Genomic DNA, 22,350 nt, shown 5'->3' on the forward strand with positions numbered 1-22,350 from the left:
TCTCTTTGCAGTCTCGTTTAATGCAAGTGAACCATCATCCATGCAGACACATTACTCTCCTACAACATCATGATTCTCTCTCACACACTGTCTTGCAACATGAAATACCTCAAATCTTTGGTCCTCACTACGCAGAACATTGGCAAATTTTTTCTTATCTGCTTCCCCTCTGGCTAAATAAACCTGTCTTCTAGCTTCCCATCTGGCAGTCTGATACAACTCCTTGCTATCACCATTCTTCCAGTCCTTCCAAGCCTGTGTTTTTTCCCCAATGGCCCTCTCAACAACATTATTCCATCACCACGTTACCTTAGGTCGAGAGAGGACTTTGCACCATCCACAGATCTGGTCAGTGGCCCTCATCAGGTTGTCCCGTAGAAACCTCCAGTTGTCTTCCACATCATGTGATGCTATATCTCCCTCTATTTCGTCAAAGGCTTCGAGTAATACGTCTCTAAATCTCTGTCCATTCGCAGGATCTTTAAGCTTCCAGACCCTTCTCCGCCATGCTGGTTGTCTTCTGGGCATCCATTTAGCCCTATCCTGAAGTCACTAACTACTAGTCTATGTTGTGGGGTACATTCTTCGCCTGGGAAGGTTTTGGCATTTATAAGCAGCCATCTTTCCCCTTTCCTGGCAAGGATGTAGTCAGTTTGGTTAGTGTGTCTACCAGATCGGTAGGTGACTAGGTGACTGGCAGGTTTCTTGAAGTTAGTATTGCAAACCATAAGATCATTTACATTGCAGAACTCCAGCAACCTGGTTCCCTCCTCATTGTGGGAACCAAAACCTTAGCCTCCATGTATGCCATGGAAGACCCCTGCATGTTGTCCAACATGTCCATTGAAGTTACCAACCACAAAGAGAAGGACCCTGTCATTCATCAATGAGGTAGTCAGCAAGAGGGTGTCATAGAATCGGTCTTTCTGTCCTTCAGGCTGAGGGGCATTGACCAAGATAATGGTTGCTAACCTATGATGTATCACCTATTTATTTGTGCAGCTGAACATGGCACTGCATTTAAACTGATATAATGATTTCATTGTTCAATTAAATGAAGTCACTTGAAATGGTCATACTGCATCACTACTTGACACCACCCTATATAAACTAGTTTATATAGGGTGGTGTGGTGCAGGAGGGGAAGTGTTGGAGAAGCAAGTGGTTATTGAAACAGAGGGAGAGGGAGGGGGACCAGAGTTAGGCTGGTCAAGGATAGAACACAGGGGAGAAAAATATTCTTTTGGGATTTTGGGTAACAATTTAATGAAACAGCAAATGCTGACACTAGTGAAATAGAATTGAAAAATTTTCGGTCAGCCATTAGAGAAATAAATGACGATGTGGTAAAATTGAATAAATGAATAAGTGACGATAGTAAATGCGCATTAAAGGAACTTATATATATATATATATATATCATCATCATCATCATCATCATCGTTTAACGTCCGTTCTCCATGCTAGCATGGGTTGGACGGTTCGACCGGGGATCTGGGAAGCCAGAAGGCTGCACCAGGCTCCAGTCTAATCTGGCAATGTTTCTACAGCTGGATGCCCTTCCTAACGCCAACCACTCCGTGAGTGTAGTGGGTGCTTTTTACGTGCCACCTGCACAGGTGCCAGGTGAGGCTGGCAACGGCCACGGTCGGATTGGTGTATTTTATGTGCCACCGGCACGGAAGCCAGTCGAGGCGGTGCTGGCATCGGCCACGAGTCGGATAGTGCTTTTTACGTACCACCAGACCAGGGATCCTGGCTGGTTCAATTCGATTTCGATTTCGGAGCAAAATGGATGGTGCTGAGTTGTCAAACATTTAAACCAAATTTTCTCAAAACAACTTGTCTGACCGTCCCATAGGCCTCCTCTTTGAGAAATACTGATTTAACCTAAATTTGAGACACCAGCAAAAGAAGAAATAAAGATAGACTTTTTTTCTCTTCCAAAGAAAAACGATTTTATTCACACAAATATGCAACCGAAGAGTTTAAAGTACCAGTAAGTACATCGCAACAGCTGATGTACTTGCACGTACAAATGCATCTTCCCATGGCTTTATCGCTCGCATTCTCACCCGGAATCGATTTTTGTAATTTTTTCATGACTTATACACGCCCTGATATCGTCGGTATCTACATATCAAATTTGAGCACAATCGGATGGAGGATGTCCGAGATCCTAGAAGACACACACTCACAGACAGACAGAAAGGATTTTATATAATAGATATATAAGAAATAATTGAGATTCATTTGAATTATGTACTTAAGTTGAAGCACCAAGTCAGTCCAGTATTCACACAACTTGAAGTAAGGTGAATAAAATCAAAATAAGCCACAGGATGTCAAGTAGTGATGCAGTATGACCATTTCAAGTGACTTCATTTAATTGAACAATGAAATCATTATATCAGTTTAAATGCAGTGCCATGTTCAGCTGCACAAATAAATATAATTTTAACAAGTAGGACACATTAATATAATTTTTCTCAAATATTTTAACAGAGCGAGAAGATGGAAGAAATTCATGTTGTTGCTATTATTGCTATGAATAGACTATACTTCCAAGAATCACATGAACCTATTAACCTTTTATCCCTTACAAATTATTACTTTTCTTGTTCTTAAAAAATATTTTTCATTTACTTAAGTCTATGCAAGATGGTTATACTATATCCATATGAATATATAAATGTTTGTGTATGTATATATATGTTTATATGCACATACATAAATGTGTGTGTATCTGTATGCATTTTTACTTTTTCTGATTCATGGCTTAAAACTAATAAATAGCATATATATCTTTCCTGTTCTTCCATAAGTAAATGCCCTGAGCAGTCTTTATAGAAACCACCTAATAAGTAAATAATTAAGTACATGAATGAATATTAAACTGATTCTATGTAATCTTTCCTTTTTAATGTTTATAACTTATATACACATTTTACCTATTTTGGTTATGATGTCATTTTTGAAAAGCTTAAATTTTATTTTTATACAACGTAACAATATTGTTTATAAACAGTCACTAATAATGCCCCAAAATAAAATTTCCTCTGTATTAACTTCTTAGGTTTCTTTGCATCTTGCCCCTTTAACTGATAATTAACATCATGATTTAAAGTCTTCTCCTTCCCAGCCTCTTTTTATAAACAGTTACTTATATCCAATTGACTACTCCTAATGCCTTCTTTCCTCCCTGAGGAAAAGGGATACATATAACAATATTTATGACCATACCTAGCCATGAGCTGTCAACTCACTCTTGTCCTTTATTCAAAATGGACACAATCTTCTAGTCTTAGATTTAGTAGTTGATAAAGAGATAAATGAATTAGAAATGAATTACAATCGCTTACAGCACTATGACTGCAACAGGCTTCATTCAAATCTTGGAAGTGTAGTCTATTCTTAGCTACAATAGTGACAACATAAATTTCTTCCATCTTCTCACTCTGTTAAAATATTTGAAAAAAATTATGTGTCCTACTTGTTAAAATTCTATTTATTTATTTGTGCATATAAATTGATGTAATGATTGCATTGTTCAGTTAAATGGAGCCACTTGAAATGGTCTTACTGCACCACTGCTTGATATCCTGTTGCTCTTTTTTGATATATATATATAAATAGGTATTTTTTCTACTGTGAGGATATGTATTCCTCCTATACGGATGAAATCATCCTAGTTACACTGGTTTAATACCCTATATCTACGAGAAATATCACATCGATATAAATTGGTATATCAAAAATGTAGAATATGATAAGCAAGAGTTAGAGCAGTGGACTCGCTGTCGAGAGATCATGGGTTCGAATCTCAGACCGAGCAATGTGTGTGTTTATGAGTGAAACACATAAGCTCCACGTGGCTCCGGCAGAAGGTAATGGCGAATTTCACCACAATTTTCTCTCACTCTTTCCTCCTGCATCTTGCAGCTCACCTGCGATGGACCGGCGTCCTGTCCAGGTGGGAAACCTATACGCCAAGGAAACCGGGAAACCGGCCCTTATGAGCCAGGCATGGCTTGAGAAGGAACAGATAATGATAAACAGGAAGCAAATGGAGAGTATGCAGATATAGATTAATTTATTAACATATAGTTAATTAAAATATTTTAAAATACTAACATGCACGAGCATAAATAAAGAAATGAATTCACTTATTCTTTCAAAATTGCACACACAAAGTTGTAAAATCTGTCAACATACATATTTATAAAAGCTATAATGTTGTATTTATTTTTATTCACATCTTGTTTTATTTACTTTTATTTTTATTCATATTCTATTTTATTCTATTTTCTTTTCTTTTCTTTTATTTTATGAAATTTATTAACCCCCCCCCCCACACATATAAACATATTTTTGTTTATTCAGTCTCTACCTAACATGTAATTCTTTTATGTCAATTAGGACTGATGAAGTTTTACTAATATTCTAAATGCAAATTTTATTTAATTTTATTTATAAATTTGTAATTAGTATTGAGTAAAATTGAAACAATTGTAGGCATTTTTAATAAATTAATTTATGTCTATATACCCTCCATTTTCTTCTTGTTTATATATATAGACTTATATACATACATACATATATGTTTACCACAGAAACTTCCAAAACTAGAAATCCGTAATTATTAAGGATTATCTTAAGTATTATCCTAGCATAAGATTACCAATCAATACAATCATGGAATATCAATCATCATCATCATGATCATGATCTAGTGTCTGTTTTCCATGCTGGCATGAATTGGATGGTTTGACAGGAGCGGGCAAAGCCGAGAACTGTACTGGGCTCCATTGTCTGTTTTGCTATGGTATCTATGACAGGTTGCCCTTCCTAATGCCAACCACTTTACAGAGTATAGTGGGTGCTTTTTATGTGGCTCAAGCACCCACATTGTGGGTGGTGAGATTAAGTGAGGTGATACAGAGGCTTGGACTGGGTGAGTGGGCATCATAGAGGTGACTGAAACAAACGATGGAGAGAAATACAAGAGAGGCTTGGGAATGGGGGTTGCAGTGGATATGTGAGAATATTGAGGGTGATAGTAGATAAGTGAGGCATTAGTGCTGAAGAGCACAGGGGAGAGAAGGCGTGGAAAGGAGGTGATTGGTGGAGGCAATAAGTGGGGGAAGATAATGGGGAAAATGGAAGTGGTTTGGAGTGGGGCAAGGAAGGTAACTGAGAATGCAGAGGAATGTAGTATATGCCTATTCTGCTCTCAAGTGATAGAGAAGTGATGGATGTTAGGGGATGAAATGTGGGAGAAATGTTTGACATGGCTGAGCTGATAGAGATGAGGATGAAGCAGAGCACCTCATGGTCAAGCATTACCAAGGTGGTTCTAAGATATCAATTTTGTGGTGGTAGATGGGTTTTCTTGAATACAGCAAGGCGCCCAGATATCTTGATATTACATATGAATATATGTGAGAATACAAACAGCAAAACTACAACCAGCCTTGAGCCCTTCAACAAGTTCAACTCTATAAGAATGAAAGTCTGCACAAAACAACAAGATTACATGATATAAAAGATTTATAGACAATAAGCACATCAAACATATATTCCCATCATCAGCTGCCAAACAGATAGCACTATGGTTTCAACACCTGGGTAGCATCATTTAATCCAGCAGTGCCAACAGCATTGAAAACATAATAAATGCTACCTAGGATCAATAGACAAGTAGCAAGAGCACATGTCCATTAATTATATCTACACCTGCTTATTATTACACATGCCAACTTTGAATATAAACAAAATCATATTAAACTTATAGCTGCAAATCGTTGAAAGTAGTATTTGCCATATATTTTTTCCCACCTTCATTACAACCACCTCCATGTTACATCCAGCTTTAATTAGATTATCTAATTAATAGTAATTATCAGCTATATCCAGTGAGATCCCTGGGTTGTTTCATTGACTTTATTTCATGTATATCTCTTTTTTTTTTAAGATCTCATACATTTGGTTATTTGTCGTTATGACGAATGTCCCCCTGTATCTTTTGCCTATTCATTATTTGTACTTATTATATATTTGTTTGAAGCTGATGATAGACTCTGTTACTACATCATGTTTCTTTTGTCATCTGAACTGTACAAATTAAGGAACATAGAGTAGTAGCAGAGGGAATCATTAACATAATCTCTAAGTTTAAATTTAGCCAGATTGCATCAGTATGTCTCTGTATGAATATTGACTTGATTGCAAAATTTCAAACCGTTTTAAGATTTTGGTAGGTTTCATTTAACTTTGATCACTGTAGAGCTGAAAAGATACAGCTTATAGGCATATTGAAAATAACATCTCAAAGTGGAAAATGACTTAAATATCATTGTTGAATCTGACAACTGATAAGAAATTGCTTTTACACTAATGCCATACATATATTGCAAAATTGCCACTGACTGTGAAGTCAGTTCACTACTGTCACTGTTCTGTTGTAAACCTTGTGTATATTTCCCAAGTTACATTTTATAGTAAGACTATATATGTTTTAAACACACTTTGGTATATTGAATCTACAATTATCTTTCTTTTTGTTCTATCATTAGTTTAACCATTTTGCTTCTTAATATTAGAATTAATCCTTTTGTGGAAAATAATAACTACTTATTTTCATTACTATTTGCATTTTATTTGTTTATTCAGGTTATTATTTCAAAGGCAGTGTTCTAGATTTGAGTGTAGCCTTGCACTATGTTTTGACACCAGCAATAATCATATAAAGTTCTTTACTACCCACAAGGGGCTAAACATAGAGGGGGCAAACAAGGACAGACAAAGGGATTAAGTTGATTACATCGACCCAGTGCGATACTGGTACTTTATTTATTGACCCTGAGAGGATGAAAGGCAAAGTCGACCTCGGCGGAATTTGAATTCAGAACATAACGGCAGACGAAATACCGCTAAGCATTTCGCTCCGCGTGCTAACGTTTCTGCCAGCTCGCCGCCTCAGCAATAATCATATAAGGTTCTCTCTTTGTCTACAGAATTGTAGACAAGACTAAAATATATCTGTAAAAATATAATTTGTTGATTGGCTGTACTTAAAAATATTTTATTCATCCCAGTGAGCTCCTCTTGTCTCTATTTTTGATATCTGTATGTGATGAGGACAGAGATCTTCCAATGTATCATAACAACGGAGTGTCTCTTTGCAGGCCAACTGTAAGCTGATCCAATCAAATTTGTTTCCCCACTTATCTCTGATAGCATCTGTTTCATTTGTTTCCTGTATGAACTGCTTAAAAAGTGTCTTTAAAAATATCTGTTTAAAAGTAGATGTCATTTCTATTCTTCCATTGTAATGATTTCATTTCTTCATAACAGACAATATTAGAATGTTGATTAGTTGAAAATAGCTACAAATATATAATGAATCAAAACAAAAATGAAGATCGTGTTTCATTAGCCAGAGTTTTTGTTTGAGTTTAGATTGTTTATGTAAAATAGCCTTAAACGTGTGGAGATGCAGCAGCAAGGAAAGCAGGAGAAAGAGGACAGTATCCCAGTTAAGGTGTTTGATATGTGGAAGATGTCAGTATCAGCTGACAAATGGTATTGCAAAAATGTTTTGTTTAAAGTAGGGTGGTCTGTGGTGGAGGTGAAGTCAATTAAGCACAATAGCAATTACCTGAATTAATATCTGTTGACAGTTTTTTATTGAATATTTATGACAGGTATAGGTTATATCATCTGGCTTCTAACTTTCCCTAACTTGCTGTTCTGTGACAAGTGATGATTGTTATGTTGTAGGAAAATATAATTATAGCAGTTATGGGTTGGTTATATTGTACTTGTCAAGGTGGTGAGCTGGCAGAAACGTTAGTGCACCGGGTGAAATGCTTAGCGGTATTTCGTCAGACGTTACGTTCTGAGTTCAAATTCTGCCGAGGTAGACTTTGCCTTTCATCCTTTCGGGGTCGATAGATAAAGTACCAGTTTCGCACTGGGGTCAATGTAATCGACTTAATCCCTTTGTCTGTCCTTGTTTGTCCCCTCTATGTTTAGCCCCTTGTGGATAGTAAAGAAATATATATTGTACTTGTCTACGGCTTATGTTTATTCTAGGGCTGATATACAGCAGTGTTTTAATGATTTCAGTTAAAGTATATTGCATGACAGAAGTGTGGTTATGTGTAAGGATAGGAGACTGTGTTAGTCTGAAAAATTTTGTGTTTGCCAAGAGAAAAATTACATCAACTTAAGCAACAAAACAAAGCTTATTTCATGTCATTCAATTTCTTTTTTATTTACAGTTTACAAATATTTTTTTTTTCTGTGAATTCAAAAAATTGCCACAAAAACCACACATGGTTTGAAACAGATCATAACCACATTTAGCTTGAAACTAGCTCTTAACCCTGATTGGTTAGATACTAACACTTAAAATCTTGTGTCTTTCAATCAGCTGAAGTACTCCAAAAACAATTGGCTACATGAGGAATCTCCACCAGTAGCTATTATTCATTCAAGACTCTTATTAGAATAACTGAAAGAGGTTACATTGTTATAGTCACATTGTTAGTTACTTATCAGTCAAGTATATGATTTTGTTTTCCTTGCATCATTTACAAAGCGTTTTAATTGAATTTTAAGCATCTATTTGTAATCTTTTGTGTGGTGATTCATTCACAAAATCTTCATTTGTTTTATGCTTGTTTTTCCATGCTAGCATGGATTAGATGAATACATATTATTGAGACATTGTTTTTTATGGTTTGATGCCCTTCCTGTTGCTAACCCTTATTGGATTTTCAAGTTTAAGGGATATATTTGTATGTGTGTGTGTCTGCCTGCATTTGTGTTAACTGGTTTCAAAACAGTGTGTCTAGTTACATAACTTTACATCATAAAAAAAGTAGAATTTACCTATATAAAATCAAACTACAGACTCAACAATAAAAGCACAAAGGCAGTTATTTAAAGGGACACACATGTGGTTTCACCATTGCTTTATAGTCAATAAAAAAAGAACCTTCATTTTATGTTTTTTTTTTATTAGTATTAAGATTAGCTTGCATACTCATAAGGAAAGACATGAAGTTTACTCTGTTTTTATGTTTGGTGGTTAGCAGATTTATCCAACCACCTTCCTACAGTCTGTTGGCAGTTCTTCTCCTTTGGCCTAAGTTAGTCTTGCTTTACCACTAACTCCATCATGTTTGTATATGTCTGACCATCAGTAATGTTTAGTTGCACTTCTTTATTTATAACTTTGTAAATACACAGTCATTAAAAGAAATGGTGGTACAGTGGAAGAGTGATTAAAGTAAGTCTAGTTACAGTGGAAGAGTGATTAAAGTAAGTCTAGTATATTGTTGGTAATAATTAGTCTATTGATCATGGAAAGAGAAAATATAAAGTTGATCACTCAAACTGGATACTACAAATATCCAGTTGTACCGGATTACCTTTCTTCTTTTTTTTTTGTTTTTCGATAATGGTAATGATAATAATGATGATGATAGATAATGAGGACATTGATGCTGGTAGTGATGATGATAATAACTACAACAATAACTAGAAAAGCACTTGGAGAGCGCAGACCTCCTCCAAGCAGCTCATTTCCACCCATATACACACATGCTAAAAATCACCCAATTTTCCAAACCAATGGCGGCAAAAATATAAGCTCCTTGGCTGCGGTAAAAAAAACCCCTTTAAAAACAAGAATTATCTGAAGCAGTTCACAACCACCAACATCATCAGCAGCATTATCATTGCTTCCACTTCAACCACATACACCACCATCAATGTTATCATGACAGTTACCTTGACAGTCACTTTCACCACCACAACCAGTATAACCACTGCAATACCACCATCACATAACTAACACTATCATCAACACCACTATTACCACCATCACCTCAGCATCACACAGCTCCTGTAGCCATTATAACCACTGATATTATTTTATCCTCCTCCCATACTTATCTAGACCATTGTCATCATCAACACTGTCACTAAACAGCAATGCCACCATAGGTTATGTGGAAACGATGTGTTTTCAAGGGAGATAGTCAAAGATCGTAACATTGTAGTACTTCATATAAAGTAAATATAACAAATGAAAAATCCTTAAAGAATCCATAAAAATTCCCAGATCATCTGTTCCTTGTGTCATTACCAACTTTTCCTGCAAGTTTCATCAAATACCGTTCACAACTTTTTGAGTTATTTTGCACACAGACAGACGGATGGACAAACCAACCCCAATGAAAACATAACCTCCTTCCTTGGCGGAGGTAATAATAATCCTTTCTACTATAGGCACATGATCTGAAATTATTCGGAGCAGGAAGACTGTTGATTACATTGATCCCAATACTCAAATGGTACTTATTTTATTGACCCTGGAAGGATGAAAGACAAAGTTGACCTCGGTGACATTTGAACTCAGGACATAACGATGGACAAAATGCTGCTAAGCAGTTTGTCCAGTGCAGTAATGATTCCACCAGGTTCTCACTTAATCATGGTAATAATAAGAAAAAGTGAGCTATTGAACCAAATTGACCAGATATGATTGTAGAAAGACACTATATATAAAAAAATTATAAGACTTTGCAGTCCTATATCGTAGTAGTATGGAGATCAAGAAAACTGATTAAAATTGAGAAATACCAGGACCTACCCAGAGAGAGGAAAAAAATTGTGGAACAAGATGAAAATTGTTCCTGTGGTAATTAATGCATTGAATGTAACATCCAAATTGCTACATAAAAGGCTGAAGGATATTGCATTTGAAGTACATATTGTCAACCTGCAGAAAAATGCCATCTTGTGTAATGTGCAAGAATCCTGAGAAAAATTCTTGACATTTGAGGAAATTTATCATCAAATGTCAGGATAGAATCCCTGCAAATTTAATTAGCATGTAATAATTTTCATATACCATAAATCCTCGAGTATAGTCTGCCCTTGAGTATAATATGCAGGAGATTTTTAGGGGGCTGTTCCTCTGAAAAACCTAAACCTTGTGTATAATACGTACCCCTTATCTAACTTGAGTCAAGGAGGTCTATATAACGTCCTTGGTTTGTAAAAATGTATACGGTAACATCCTTTATTATTATTGTATATATAACAATGCAAACGTGTAGGCTTTTGTGCATTTTGTTTGCAGAAAATAAAGAAATAACAGTAACAACATTTAATAAATGTTGCTTACTGCAAGTAATGAATGATTCTTTTATGACTTCATTGCATTCAGGCTTAGCTTAAGGTATTTTCGCGCCTGACATCACAAAATGCGTCTGAATAAACATTGCCGGACAGCAAATAGTGACTCGGACATTGCTTAGAAAATATTTTTTCATTTTTAACTTCATATATAGTACGCACTAGGGATTTTGGCCTTTAAATTTTGGGAAAAAAAATGTGGATTATACTCGAGGATTTACGGTATACAACTTACTAACACACATTACATATACTACTCACATAGTCACCATACAGTTCACTCTATATACCCTACCTCCTCCTCATCTACATAATTTGAAATTGAAAATATATACGTGTTTTATTTCAATCTCTTGGCACCAAGATGCTCTGTTAACATCTCTGCAGTTTCGGTTGGTTTTCTTAATTTATATTTTCTTATTTATATATTGTGTTCATTATATACATTTGATTTATTTCAGTTTTAGTTAGAAATAAGAAATGACTTGTAATTTGTTTTTTTTTATAGAACTCGAACGCCGAATTAAAGTCAACAATGCTGAATATAACCTCCAGTTTGGATATGCCGTAAGTAGTCAACATATAAATGAACTTTTGAAGTTAGAAACATTCATAGGTTGAAACCTTACCAAAGGCATTATTTCCTTTAATGCCTTCATAATGCTGTCAGTCTAACACAAAAGGGCAAATACACTCAGCAAACTAAAAGCACAAATATTTTCCTCAAGTAATCTTTAATATTTTAGGAGAAAAAAAACTAACATTCACTTTGATCAATTTCACTGTAATTATCACATCAGCTTAAAGACACAAAGTGCTCAAGTTGCTACAATGTAATGCAATCAGATTGTGTTAGGTGTAGTATGCACCTAGCACAATATAGATAGATTATCCCATAAACGTTACATAATATTTTCCAATTGTCACGTCACATTTCACACAACCAGACATTGCATTATGGGAAGTAGAACATGGTCTCAGACAGAATGGATATCTGAATGAATATAGAATGAATATAGGAATATAGAATATGGGAATATAGAATGAATATCAGAATGAATATAGGAATATAGAATATGGGAATATAGAATGAATATCAGAATGGATATAGGAATATAGAAATATAGAATGAATATCAGAATGAATATAGGAATATAGAATAAATATAGGAATATAGAATGAATATCAGAATGAATATAGGAATATAGAATATGGGAATATAGAATGAATATAAGAATATAGAATGAATATAGGAATATAGAATATGGGAATATAGAATGAATATAGGAATATAGAATATAGGAATATAGAATATAGGAATATAGAATGAATATAGGAATATAGAATATGGGAATATAGAATGAATATCAGAATGAATATAGGAAACAAACTCTCCAGGTTTCAGCTGTGTCTTTGCATTACACCTAGGTTTGCTTGAGTAGATAGCACTTAACAGCTATAGCAACCAAATTTTTATTAGTCTACTGGTTTGGTTTTTTATGAAATTAAACAGTTAGTACCTCTTTACTATGTTAATGTACCTTGGAAATTTACTAGTAGCACTTTATAGATATAGTAATCTCTCTAGTTACTATAGAAGTATCATATTTATCCAGAGACAATATTGGTCATAAATATTTTCTGGTATACAAGTGGTACATGCACTCATGCTGCTAGAAGTAGACAAATTTTCTCATTACCTTAATAAAAAAAGACTAGAAGGATTTATGGAAATTCCATGGAATAAAAAGAATTAAGGGGAGCTATTTAAGAAAGAAAGGATGATTTGCATTTTTATTGCCTATAAATCTTGTTGCCTGTGTAATAAATGGAAGAAAAATAAACAATAACAATCTATACAATACTTAATACATATATTTGTTAGTATTTAATCTTATTGAAACTGTGAGATCTATATATAATTGCATATTCCTTATTATGCAGTATTTTATCATATTTACTTTACTTTATACACGCTCCTCACTCACTCCATCTCCCCCTCTCTCTAACAATGTGTGAATGAATGAACAGGCAGAATTATAATATAGATGATACATGATACAAAATGGTTCTTGAAATACCAAAAGCATGGATGGTCACAACTGGAACACTTTTTTTCATCAGTCTGCTTAATTAGAGCTTACTTGTAGCTGAACCTCCTCCTCCCTTCCACAACAACAGCAACAACAACAACATGAAATTTGCATTGTTTCATATTTTTTTGTTTTGTTGCTAATTCCTTCCAACATTGTTTTCAAGTTAAAGATCAATACTTGTTCAATGCTAATTTTTAGTTTTCGTACATCCCATTTTACTTGTATAGATACACCTGCTCATGTATATATGATCACATACATATACATGTGTACAAACATTTCACAGCTGTTACATAGATATATTTTCATATGTTTTTTGTCTCCTTTATGCTGTGTACAGTTACAAATATACTCATTTTATCTGCATATATGCCCTCCTTTGATATGTTATTTCATTACTTTCCTACCATCACCAATTTTTATTGCTACCATCTCTCTCTCTCTCTCTCTCCTATCTTTCTTCTCTCTCTCTCTCTCTCTCTCCTATCTTCTCTCTCTCTCTCTCTCCTATCTTTCTTCTCTCTCTCTCTCTCTCTCCTATCTTTCTTCTCTCTCTCTCTCTCCTATCTTTCTTCTCTCTCTCTCTCCTATCTTTCTTCTCTCTCTCTCTCCTATCTTTCTTCTCTCTCTCTTGCCTATCTTTCTTCTCTCTCTCTCTCTCTCCTATCTTCTCTCTCTCCTATCTTTCTTCTCTCTCTCTCTCTCCTATCTTTCTTCTCTCTCTCTCCTATCTTTCTTCTCTCTCTCTCCTATCTTTCTTCTCTCTCTCTCTCTCTTATCTTTCTTCTCTCTCTCTCTCCTATCTTTCTTCTCTCTCTCTCTCCTATCTTTCTTCTCTCTCTCTTGCCTATCTTTCTTCTCTCTCTCTCTCTCGCCTATCTTTCTTCTCTCTCTCCTCTTTCTCCCTCTCTCTCTCTGTCACATTAGTCCTGATATCGCTCATTGCTGATGTCCATCACTAGCTGTTTCACATTATTCTCTCTCTCTTTTTCTCTCCCTCTCTTGCATTACTCCTTTATGTTAATGTCCATCACTTTGTCTTTCACATTAGTCTCTCACTTCCATTACTCCTTTCTTTCATCGTCATCATCATCATTTAGCGTCCACTTTCCATGCTGGCATGGATTGGAAGGTTTGACTGAGAACTGGCAAGCCAGAAGGCTGCACCAGGCTTCAATCTTGATCTGGCAGTGTTTCTACAGCTGGATCCCCCTCCTAACGCCAACAACTCTGTGAGTGTAGTGGGTGCTTTTCCTTCCTTTTCCTTATTATCATGCTGTCTTCCATCATTAGATAACTCTTGCTATATTCTGTTCCATCTTCTTACCAACAATCAGCATGTAGCTATCACACTCTTGCTCCAATCACTCAAGTTTCCCATTCTTACTCTTTCCTGACACCCTCTCACTATAGCTCTTTTATCATCATTCTCTCTTCTATCATCCTTCAGTCATGTTTTGAAGACAGTGTAAGGTAGAGAGGACATGGCAACCTCTCTAGTGCTTGTGTTATAATAATGTTCATCCAGTTCACTCTGTAAACAAACAAAAACTACAAGGTACAGAGAACTCTTTAGTCATATAGAGGCAAGGCAACATTTCTAATGCTAATGCTACAATAAAATGCCTACAGTATCTTGATAATACTAAAACTCTAGGGATGTTTGTGTGTTACTGAAATATCTCAGAAATAGTATATTTTATCTTATTTTTTGTATGCATCTATTTTTACTGTGGCAGTGCAGTACACATTTTTGTGATATTTGGACCTCTATTTAAATGATTAAACACAATTTTTGTTATTTCTTGATGAAAAAATACATGGCTTCTGTGAAGTCAACACACATACAGAATGCACACACATATAATGAATGTCATCGTGTGTCCATTAACACAAGCACATGTCCACTCTCTGTGACATATACACACACAGTCCTCGTACTCTCTAAGAAAAAAAAAACATTGACTTTTTGATGGACGCAGTATTTTAATAATTTAGAAATATTTTTAACTGAATGTGATTTCATCATCTGGAGTTTGTTAATTTCCGTAAAAAAACTTTTATTTACTTTTGTTTTAAAGTGAAAGAAAAGAGAAAGTGTAAGATGTATGTGTATATGAATTAGATGTGTGTGTATGTGTGTGAGAGAGAGAGAGAAAGAGAATGAGTGAAGGGGTCTGTTGTCATGCAAATGTACATACATCAATACATATGTGTACATCTTTTTTGTATGTATGTGTGCATGTGTGTGTGTGAGAGAGAGAGAGAGTGTAAGTGAATGTGTGTGTTCTCATGTATGTGTCACACTCTCTTTCTCTCATTCTCTCTCTCTCTCTCATACACTCGTACACACACATACACATGTCCATTTCATACACATTCAAACATCTTTCACTTTAAAACAAAAGTAACAGGTGATTTTCAGGATAAAAAACAGCTTCTACTCTTGTAAATTGATTACTATTATTTGGATAGTTCCAATTAGATAAGTCCAGAAGTTAGGTTAAATATACATACATGCATAAGTACTCTGAATTCCCATTCTACAAAAAGGGCAAACAATTCTGTGAATACTTTACCAGGCAATGCTGGGTAGTAAGTCTAGTTCTCTATAAAATGGTTGGCTTTAGACAGACCATCCAGCCATAAAAACCATGCTAAAAAAGGAATGTACTAGCAAGGATGGTACCCAATCATTCTAAAACTGTAGTAATACTCAACATGTACTGACATGGATTATGATGACGTGTCCAACTCATACCAGCATGGAGAAGTACATGTAAAATAATGATGATATGCATGCAAATATACATACCGACACATAGATATACATATTGATATCGTACATACCAGCTGCATATCATTTCGAATTGATGAACTTACCTTTCCTACACATATCATCCTCACTTGTTTCTCTGACACTAAGATTTGTACTCAATCCTATTCAAACTGCAAAACTCCACAGGCATTAGTCTAAAGAAGTTCAAACTGTATTGATATTATCTAGCGACTTGCAAATTTAATGGACACTCATTTTTTTCTGTTGACAAAATAATAGCATAAAATACTCTTTATTCCACAATCACACTAATATGGCTATTTTATAAACAAAGGCATACACTGACATACACTCATTCAAGTAATATAGTTCCGATATCTTTTGAGACCAACTGATTCCAAAAATCCATTCTTAAATAACATTTATTTATTAGAAATATTAAATTTCTAAATATCTCAGAGAGATATGAGCAGGGGTGGAACGATAGAGCGGTTGTATACTGTCAACTTAACGTGACAGTCCCGTAAAGGGAATCACACCACCGCTATTTAGCCCTAGGAAGCATCGACACTTCCTGTCAGCTTTGACACTTCATTTATTAATATTTGAAAATTCCTTTATTAATATTTGAAAATTCTATCAAAAGGAATTTATAAATTGCATTATAGAAAAATATCTATATTCGAGAGGTAAATATAATATTGAATAATACCAACATTTCTCCCATTGTTGATTTAACATTGATTTCAAAGTTTAAATAAAATCTCACCACTATCTATGGTTATATGATGACTGTAAAAGTGTCCTATAATAAAGTACTGGAAATATTGGTGACTGACTCATGAGTCTTGATTTCAAATCCTGTCATTGATGTTATATCATGTGATCATTCAAAGTCTAATATTATTTTATCTGTTAATGGAAAATAGTTATTACTCAGATTGACTCTTTCTTTGAGGAAGGGCATCCCGTTATAAAGTCTATCTTCCAGCAGTTCATTTAAAAGCTTATCTGAATTTATAAAAGCATATCAGCATGTAAAAACCTGTATAAAAATGTTAAAATAAAAATTCCTATTTAGAGTTGCTTTAAAATATTAAATAGATTTTAGGCACTATTTTTACCTAAAAGCTCCCTATAACTAAAACCAAGATAAGTAGTGTCTCAATATTTTCAGAATGAACAAGTGCTGGTATCAAATTTGAGGTTCTAATTTATAAGAAACTATACTTAGTACGAGATGATTCTAATTTGTTATTCTTAAGACACCTGTACCGGTGACACGTAAAAAGCACCGTCCGAACGTGGCAGATACTAGCGCTGCCTGACTGGCGTCCGTGTCAGTGACACGTAAAAGCACCAACCGATCGTGGCTGTTTGCCAGCCTGCTCTGGCCCCTGTGCCAGTAGCACATAAAAAACACCCACTACACTCACAGAGTGGTTGGCATTAGGAAAGGCATCCAGCTGTAGAAACACTGCCAAATCAGACTGGATCCTGGTGCAGCCTCCATGGCTTACCAGACTCCGGTCGAACCGTCCAACCCATGCTAGCATGGAAAACGGATGTTAAATGATGATGATGATGATTTTATTACTGAAGTATTAAATTGAATTATTAGGAACTAAAGCAGACTGAATTGCTGATATCTTAAATTTCTTGCAAAAGTTTCATGTAGACTTACACTGCTGCATCTTCTATCAAAGTATTACTCTTATGAGTGGTAGAAAACTAAACTCATATTCAATCAGTTAAAAATTCATTTAACCACTCAAACAAAATTGAACCAAATCCTATGACTGGTACCCGGCCAATGTCAGTGCCGCTGGACTGACTCCTGTGCACGTGGCAAGTAAAGAAACACTGTTTCGACCCTGTGCTTGAGGAGACCTATTGAGTCAAGTACATCAAAATCAAAAATCAATGGAAATTGTAGTTGTGATCCCTGTGCCGGCGGCACGTAAAAAGCACCATCCGAACGTGGCTGATGCCAGCGCTGCCTTGACTTGCTTCCATGCTGGTGGCACGTAAAAAGTACCAACCGATCGTAACCATTGCTAGCCTTGCCTGGCACCTGTGCCAGTGGCATGTAAAAAGTACCCACTACACTCATGGAGTGGTTGGCATTAGGAAGGGCATCCAGCTGTAGAAACACTGCCAGATCAGTTTGGAGCCTGGTGCAGCCTTCTGGCATCCCAGACCCCGGTCGAACCGTCCAACACATGCTTGCATGGAAAACAGACGTTAAATGATGATGATGACTTAGACCCTCAGGCTTGCTTCATCAGAGTGATGGGCAGCATACTATAATGACTTCAAAATCACACCATAATTGATTCTTTTCTTATGCACTTGCTTGTTTTTATGATTTGTAAATTTGATTCCAGCTATTCTCTGTTGAGAATTCTCCCAATGTTGACACCTAGAGAACCAATGTCATTTATTTTAATTTCAGACTAACTACATCAGTACATCCAAGTACAATGTTTTTACATTTCTTCCCAAGAACTTATTTGAGCAGTTCCGGCGACTTGCCAATTCTTATTTTCTAATTCTCCTTATCCTACAGGTATGTAAACAAATACTGTACTTCCACCTTTGTGCAATGAGCTGAAAGTGATTTACTTACTCTGTTGTATGTATTTGTGTGTGTCTTTGAATTAACAATATTGATCACGGTTGGCAAGAAGGATTGGTGATTTATCATTTTTGAATGATATATGGCATATATTATTTAAAAAGTGTTATAATTTGGCATGTCTTTTTGGTAATAATAAGGATTAGTATAGAAAAAGAAAAACAAAAAAGAAAAAAATTAGAGTTGGAATGTAAGTAGTTGCTAGGGATTGACTAATGGAGAAATTCCATTCTGAAATATACCAGGCAAGTTATGGTGAAATTGATATGACTTATTAAGGGCAATGACATACAAAAATGCTACAATTTTATAATAGTAAACCTTTTAGTGTTTTTATGTTAATTATATAAACTTACAGCTACAGCTGAAGACCCTGTTGTTTCAAAGTCTTTTGGACGTACTACCTACTAACAAAATTACAATGAGCTATGTTAAATATCAAATTTGTCTGAGAGAATTGTTGTTAAAACTGAACTCATCATTAGAATGTGTCCAACCCAAGACAGCATAGAAGATGGATGCTAAATGATAATGATGAGGATTTACCAATATTTACAGTTATGCTATGTTTCGATCAGGTATGCAGGTGTGGTTGCCTGGTCAAGAAGCTTGCTTCCCAACTGTGTGATCATGGATTCAATCTCATTGGGCAGTACTTTAGTCAAGTGTTTTCTACTATAGTCCCAGGCCCACCAAAGCCTTGTGAATGAATTTAAACCGTCCAACCCGTGCTAGCATGGAAAACGGATGTTAAACGATGATGATGATGATGAAACTGAAAAGAACCCATTGTGTGTGTGTGTGTGTGTGTGTGTGTGTGTGTATAGATAGATAGATAGGTATACTGTGTGTGTGCATGCGTGTGTGTATGCATGTGTGTGTACCCTTGTGCTAGATACCACATGATAGTTGTAAATGTACATTGTTATCATATAAGCAAGGTTATTTGATTTTAGTCTTCTATGAGAAACATATCTGCCTATGGGTAATTATTACTTTGCTCGGAGATAGTTGAGCATTAGCAGCAAGAAAGGCATCTTGCCATAGAAATATCTGCTTCAACAAATTCCATCTGACCCATGCAAGTAAAGAAAAGTGACTTTTAAATAATTATGATGATGATGTACATGGTCCCCATACTAGATCCAAACTAGGAACATTCATTTCTAAACTGAGCAAAGTAATTTCATTATTTACTAAGCCAGTGCTGTACATGTTCTGGGAGTTTTTATAGATAACAATATTAGTACTGTTGGCTTTGGATTATCTACACATCCAGGATGACTGTTAAAAACTGAGTTGATTTTAATGTAGTATAGATATAAAATAAAATAAATGCGCCCTTTTAAAGCCTAGCCAAGCTCATGGGCCCGGTTTCCCGGTTTCTATGGCGTATGTGTTCCCCAGCTGGATGGGACACCAGTCCATCACAGCGTTACTCATTTTTGCCCGCTGAGTGGACCGGAGCAACATGAAATGAAGTGTTTTGCTCAAGAACACACCGCGTTGCCCGGTCCCGGAATCGAAACCGCAATCGTATGATCCACTAAACCACACGCCTCCGCGTAGTATAGATATAGATATTGTAAATGTACACTTCAAAGAGGAAGTGAATAGTCTGTACCATTTATAAAGTAATGTATAAATTGCTACTGAACTGAAGTATTTTCTAAAGCTAATAAGAGGAAAGTTATTCTCTGAGACACAGTTATGTTACAAATAATGGGTTTCACAATCTTCTTAAGAAAGATCTTCAGTTATTGTGAAACGGGATTTGTAGAAAGTTTGAATTGCTTGTCACTTGCTGCAGCTTTGTGGGGTTTGAATTACATGTTGTCCCAGATGAGAGAGTGTGATGCACAAGACTGTGTCTGTGCATTTTGTGCAGTGATTATGTCTTTATGCAAGATTATCTTGTTCCCACTGGAGAATGGTTTTGGGTTCTCTATTCATGAGGGCAGTGTAAATTTGGAAAGTGGTGTTAGGGTTGGTTGTATGTCTATATTCAGAATATTAAGGAGGAACAAAAATGCTATAATTTGGATAGGAATGACTGTTGTTTGAGGTGACTGCAGGTTAAGTTGTTAACATACAAGAGGGAGAGTCTGGGTAATATAAAACAAATCTTGAAGAATACCAGAGTTGATAATGCATGTCTGAGGACTTATAATTGTGTTCTGCAATCTGACAGGAAACTTTCCATGTAAGAGATTAAAGACAGCTGAATCCTTTAGTTGGCCAGTCTAAACACTTTGAAAATTGTGATTTAGAATTGTATAGAAGAAATTGATTACATCCACATTTCAAGGAGCTCATGTTACTTTCTTCATTTTTATATTAGTGGAAAATAGAAGATTGCTAATCAGAAAATGCCATTGAAGAAACAAACCTTTGTTTTTTGATTGGCATTTCCTTCTTTCTTTTTTTTTTTTTATCTGGCATATTAAAAATATATTCAAGTAAGTCAATGTTGGAGGATAATGATGTTGGTGCTGGAATAGTTGTTGGATAAATTTACTAGGTTCTAATGCTTTTAGCAATAATAAAACAAGTAGCAGAAGGAAACTATTATAAAAACCGTGCCTTTAGCATCGTAGGTTTCCCAAGTCTCTCTCTCTCTCTCTCTCTCTCTGTAGAACCATATGTTTATAGTTAATACAACAACCTCTGTAATCATTCATAGACATTATCTTGGGTAAAAGAGTCTTTCTCCTAGATGTTACCGCCAATTTTTAAGAGACCATAATTTTTCTATTTGAGGAAAAGGAAAATATATTTGGTTAAGAAAGGTCATATTATCTTAGACAATTCAGCAAATCTCCTTAATTAATTTCATAAATTTCTTTAAATAGTTTGAAAATGATAAAGTCATCTGTGATGTAGACATCATTAATAATGGAGTATTTTGTCATAAAAGCTGATTCCACAGGTGTCATCTCTGAATCCAATTGCCACATTCATACCGTTAGTCACTGTTCTGGGACTCAGTGCCATTAAAAGTGCTATTGATGACATAGTAAGTGAAATTTGGGTATATTTCATTTCATGTTACCTTTGGCTGATTCTAAAAGTGCTAAATTCATGTTACCTATGGTGATCACAAAAGTGCTAAATTATTATAATTATTTTCATTATTTATTGTTTTTTTCTTTTTTAGAAGCTAAAAAAATTTGAGTACTTGTAATTTTTGCTGCAATACTTTGAAAGGAAAATTAGCCTCTAAAATGCCTTGAATGCAAAATGTCCTTTAAAAACCTTAGGTTTCTTATCTATGTAAGAATCTGATATTAGTAATTGATTACTTAATAAGTTGGATTTGGTGCCAAACGCTTATGATTTCAAACCCTGTAATTGACATTGTTATTTGCACATATGTGGCAATTAACAATTCCAACTGCCTGTGAGTAAAAATGGTTTCAAATTCACACAATTTATTGGTGACTTGCTGTAAAAGGTCTGTTCAAATAGTTCCCATATAAATTCACTTTTAACCCTTTAAACCTCTGTATGAAAAATTTATAAGTATTTTTTTGCATTTGAACAAAGTAAAAACAAAATATACTTCTGGGCTTTTCATGCACATTCACATGTAAATGAAGTACAATAAAAAATTGTGGGAATTG

The 22,350-nt window shown here is 35.2% G+C and overlaps 1 protein-coding gene across 8 annotated transcripts in view; it reads left to right on the top strand.

The window, feature by feature from the left end:
* LOC115222941 (phospholipid-transporting ATPase ID) overlaps positions 1-22,350 on the top strand; it is a 227,749-nt gene that overhangs the window by 154,076 nt on the left and 51,323 nt on the right. For 7 of the 8 annotated variants that reach the window (XM_036500572.1, XM_036500571.1, XM_029793354.2 and 4 more), the window contains 2 exons: positions 11,723-11,781; positions 18,545-18,658. In XM_036500572.1, coding sequence (XP_036356465.1) covers positions 11,723-11,781; positions 18,545-18,658 — 173 coding nt within the window. Of the gene's footprint in view, positions 1-11,722; positions 11,782-18,544; positions 18,659-21,644; positions 21,744-22,350 lie in introns of all 8 variants that reach the window. The other variant, XM_036500574.1, reaches the window with a different exon arrangement.

The sequence above is a fragment of the Octopus sinensis genome, linkage group LG2 (genome assembly GCF_006345805.1).
Source record: "Octopus sinensis linkage group LG2, ASM634580v1, whole genome shotgun sequence".
Lineage (NCBI taxonomy): Eukaryota > Metazoa > Mollusca > Cephalopoda > Octopoda > Octopodidae > Octopus > Octopus sinensis.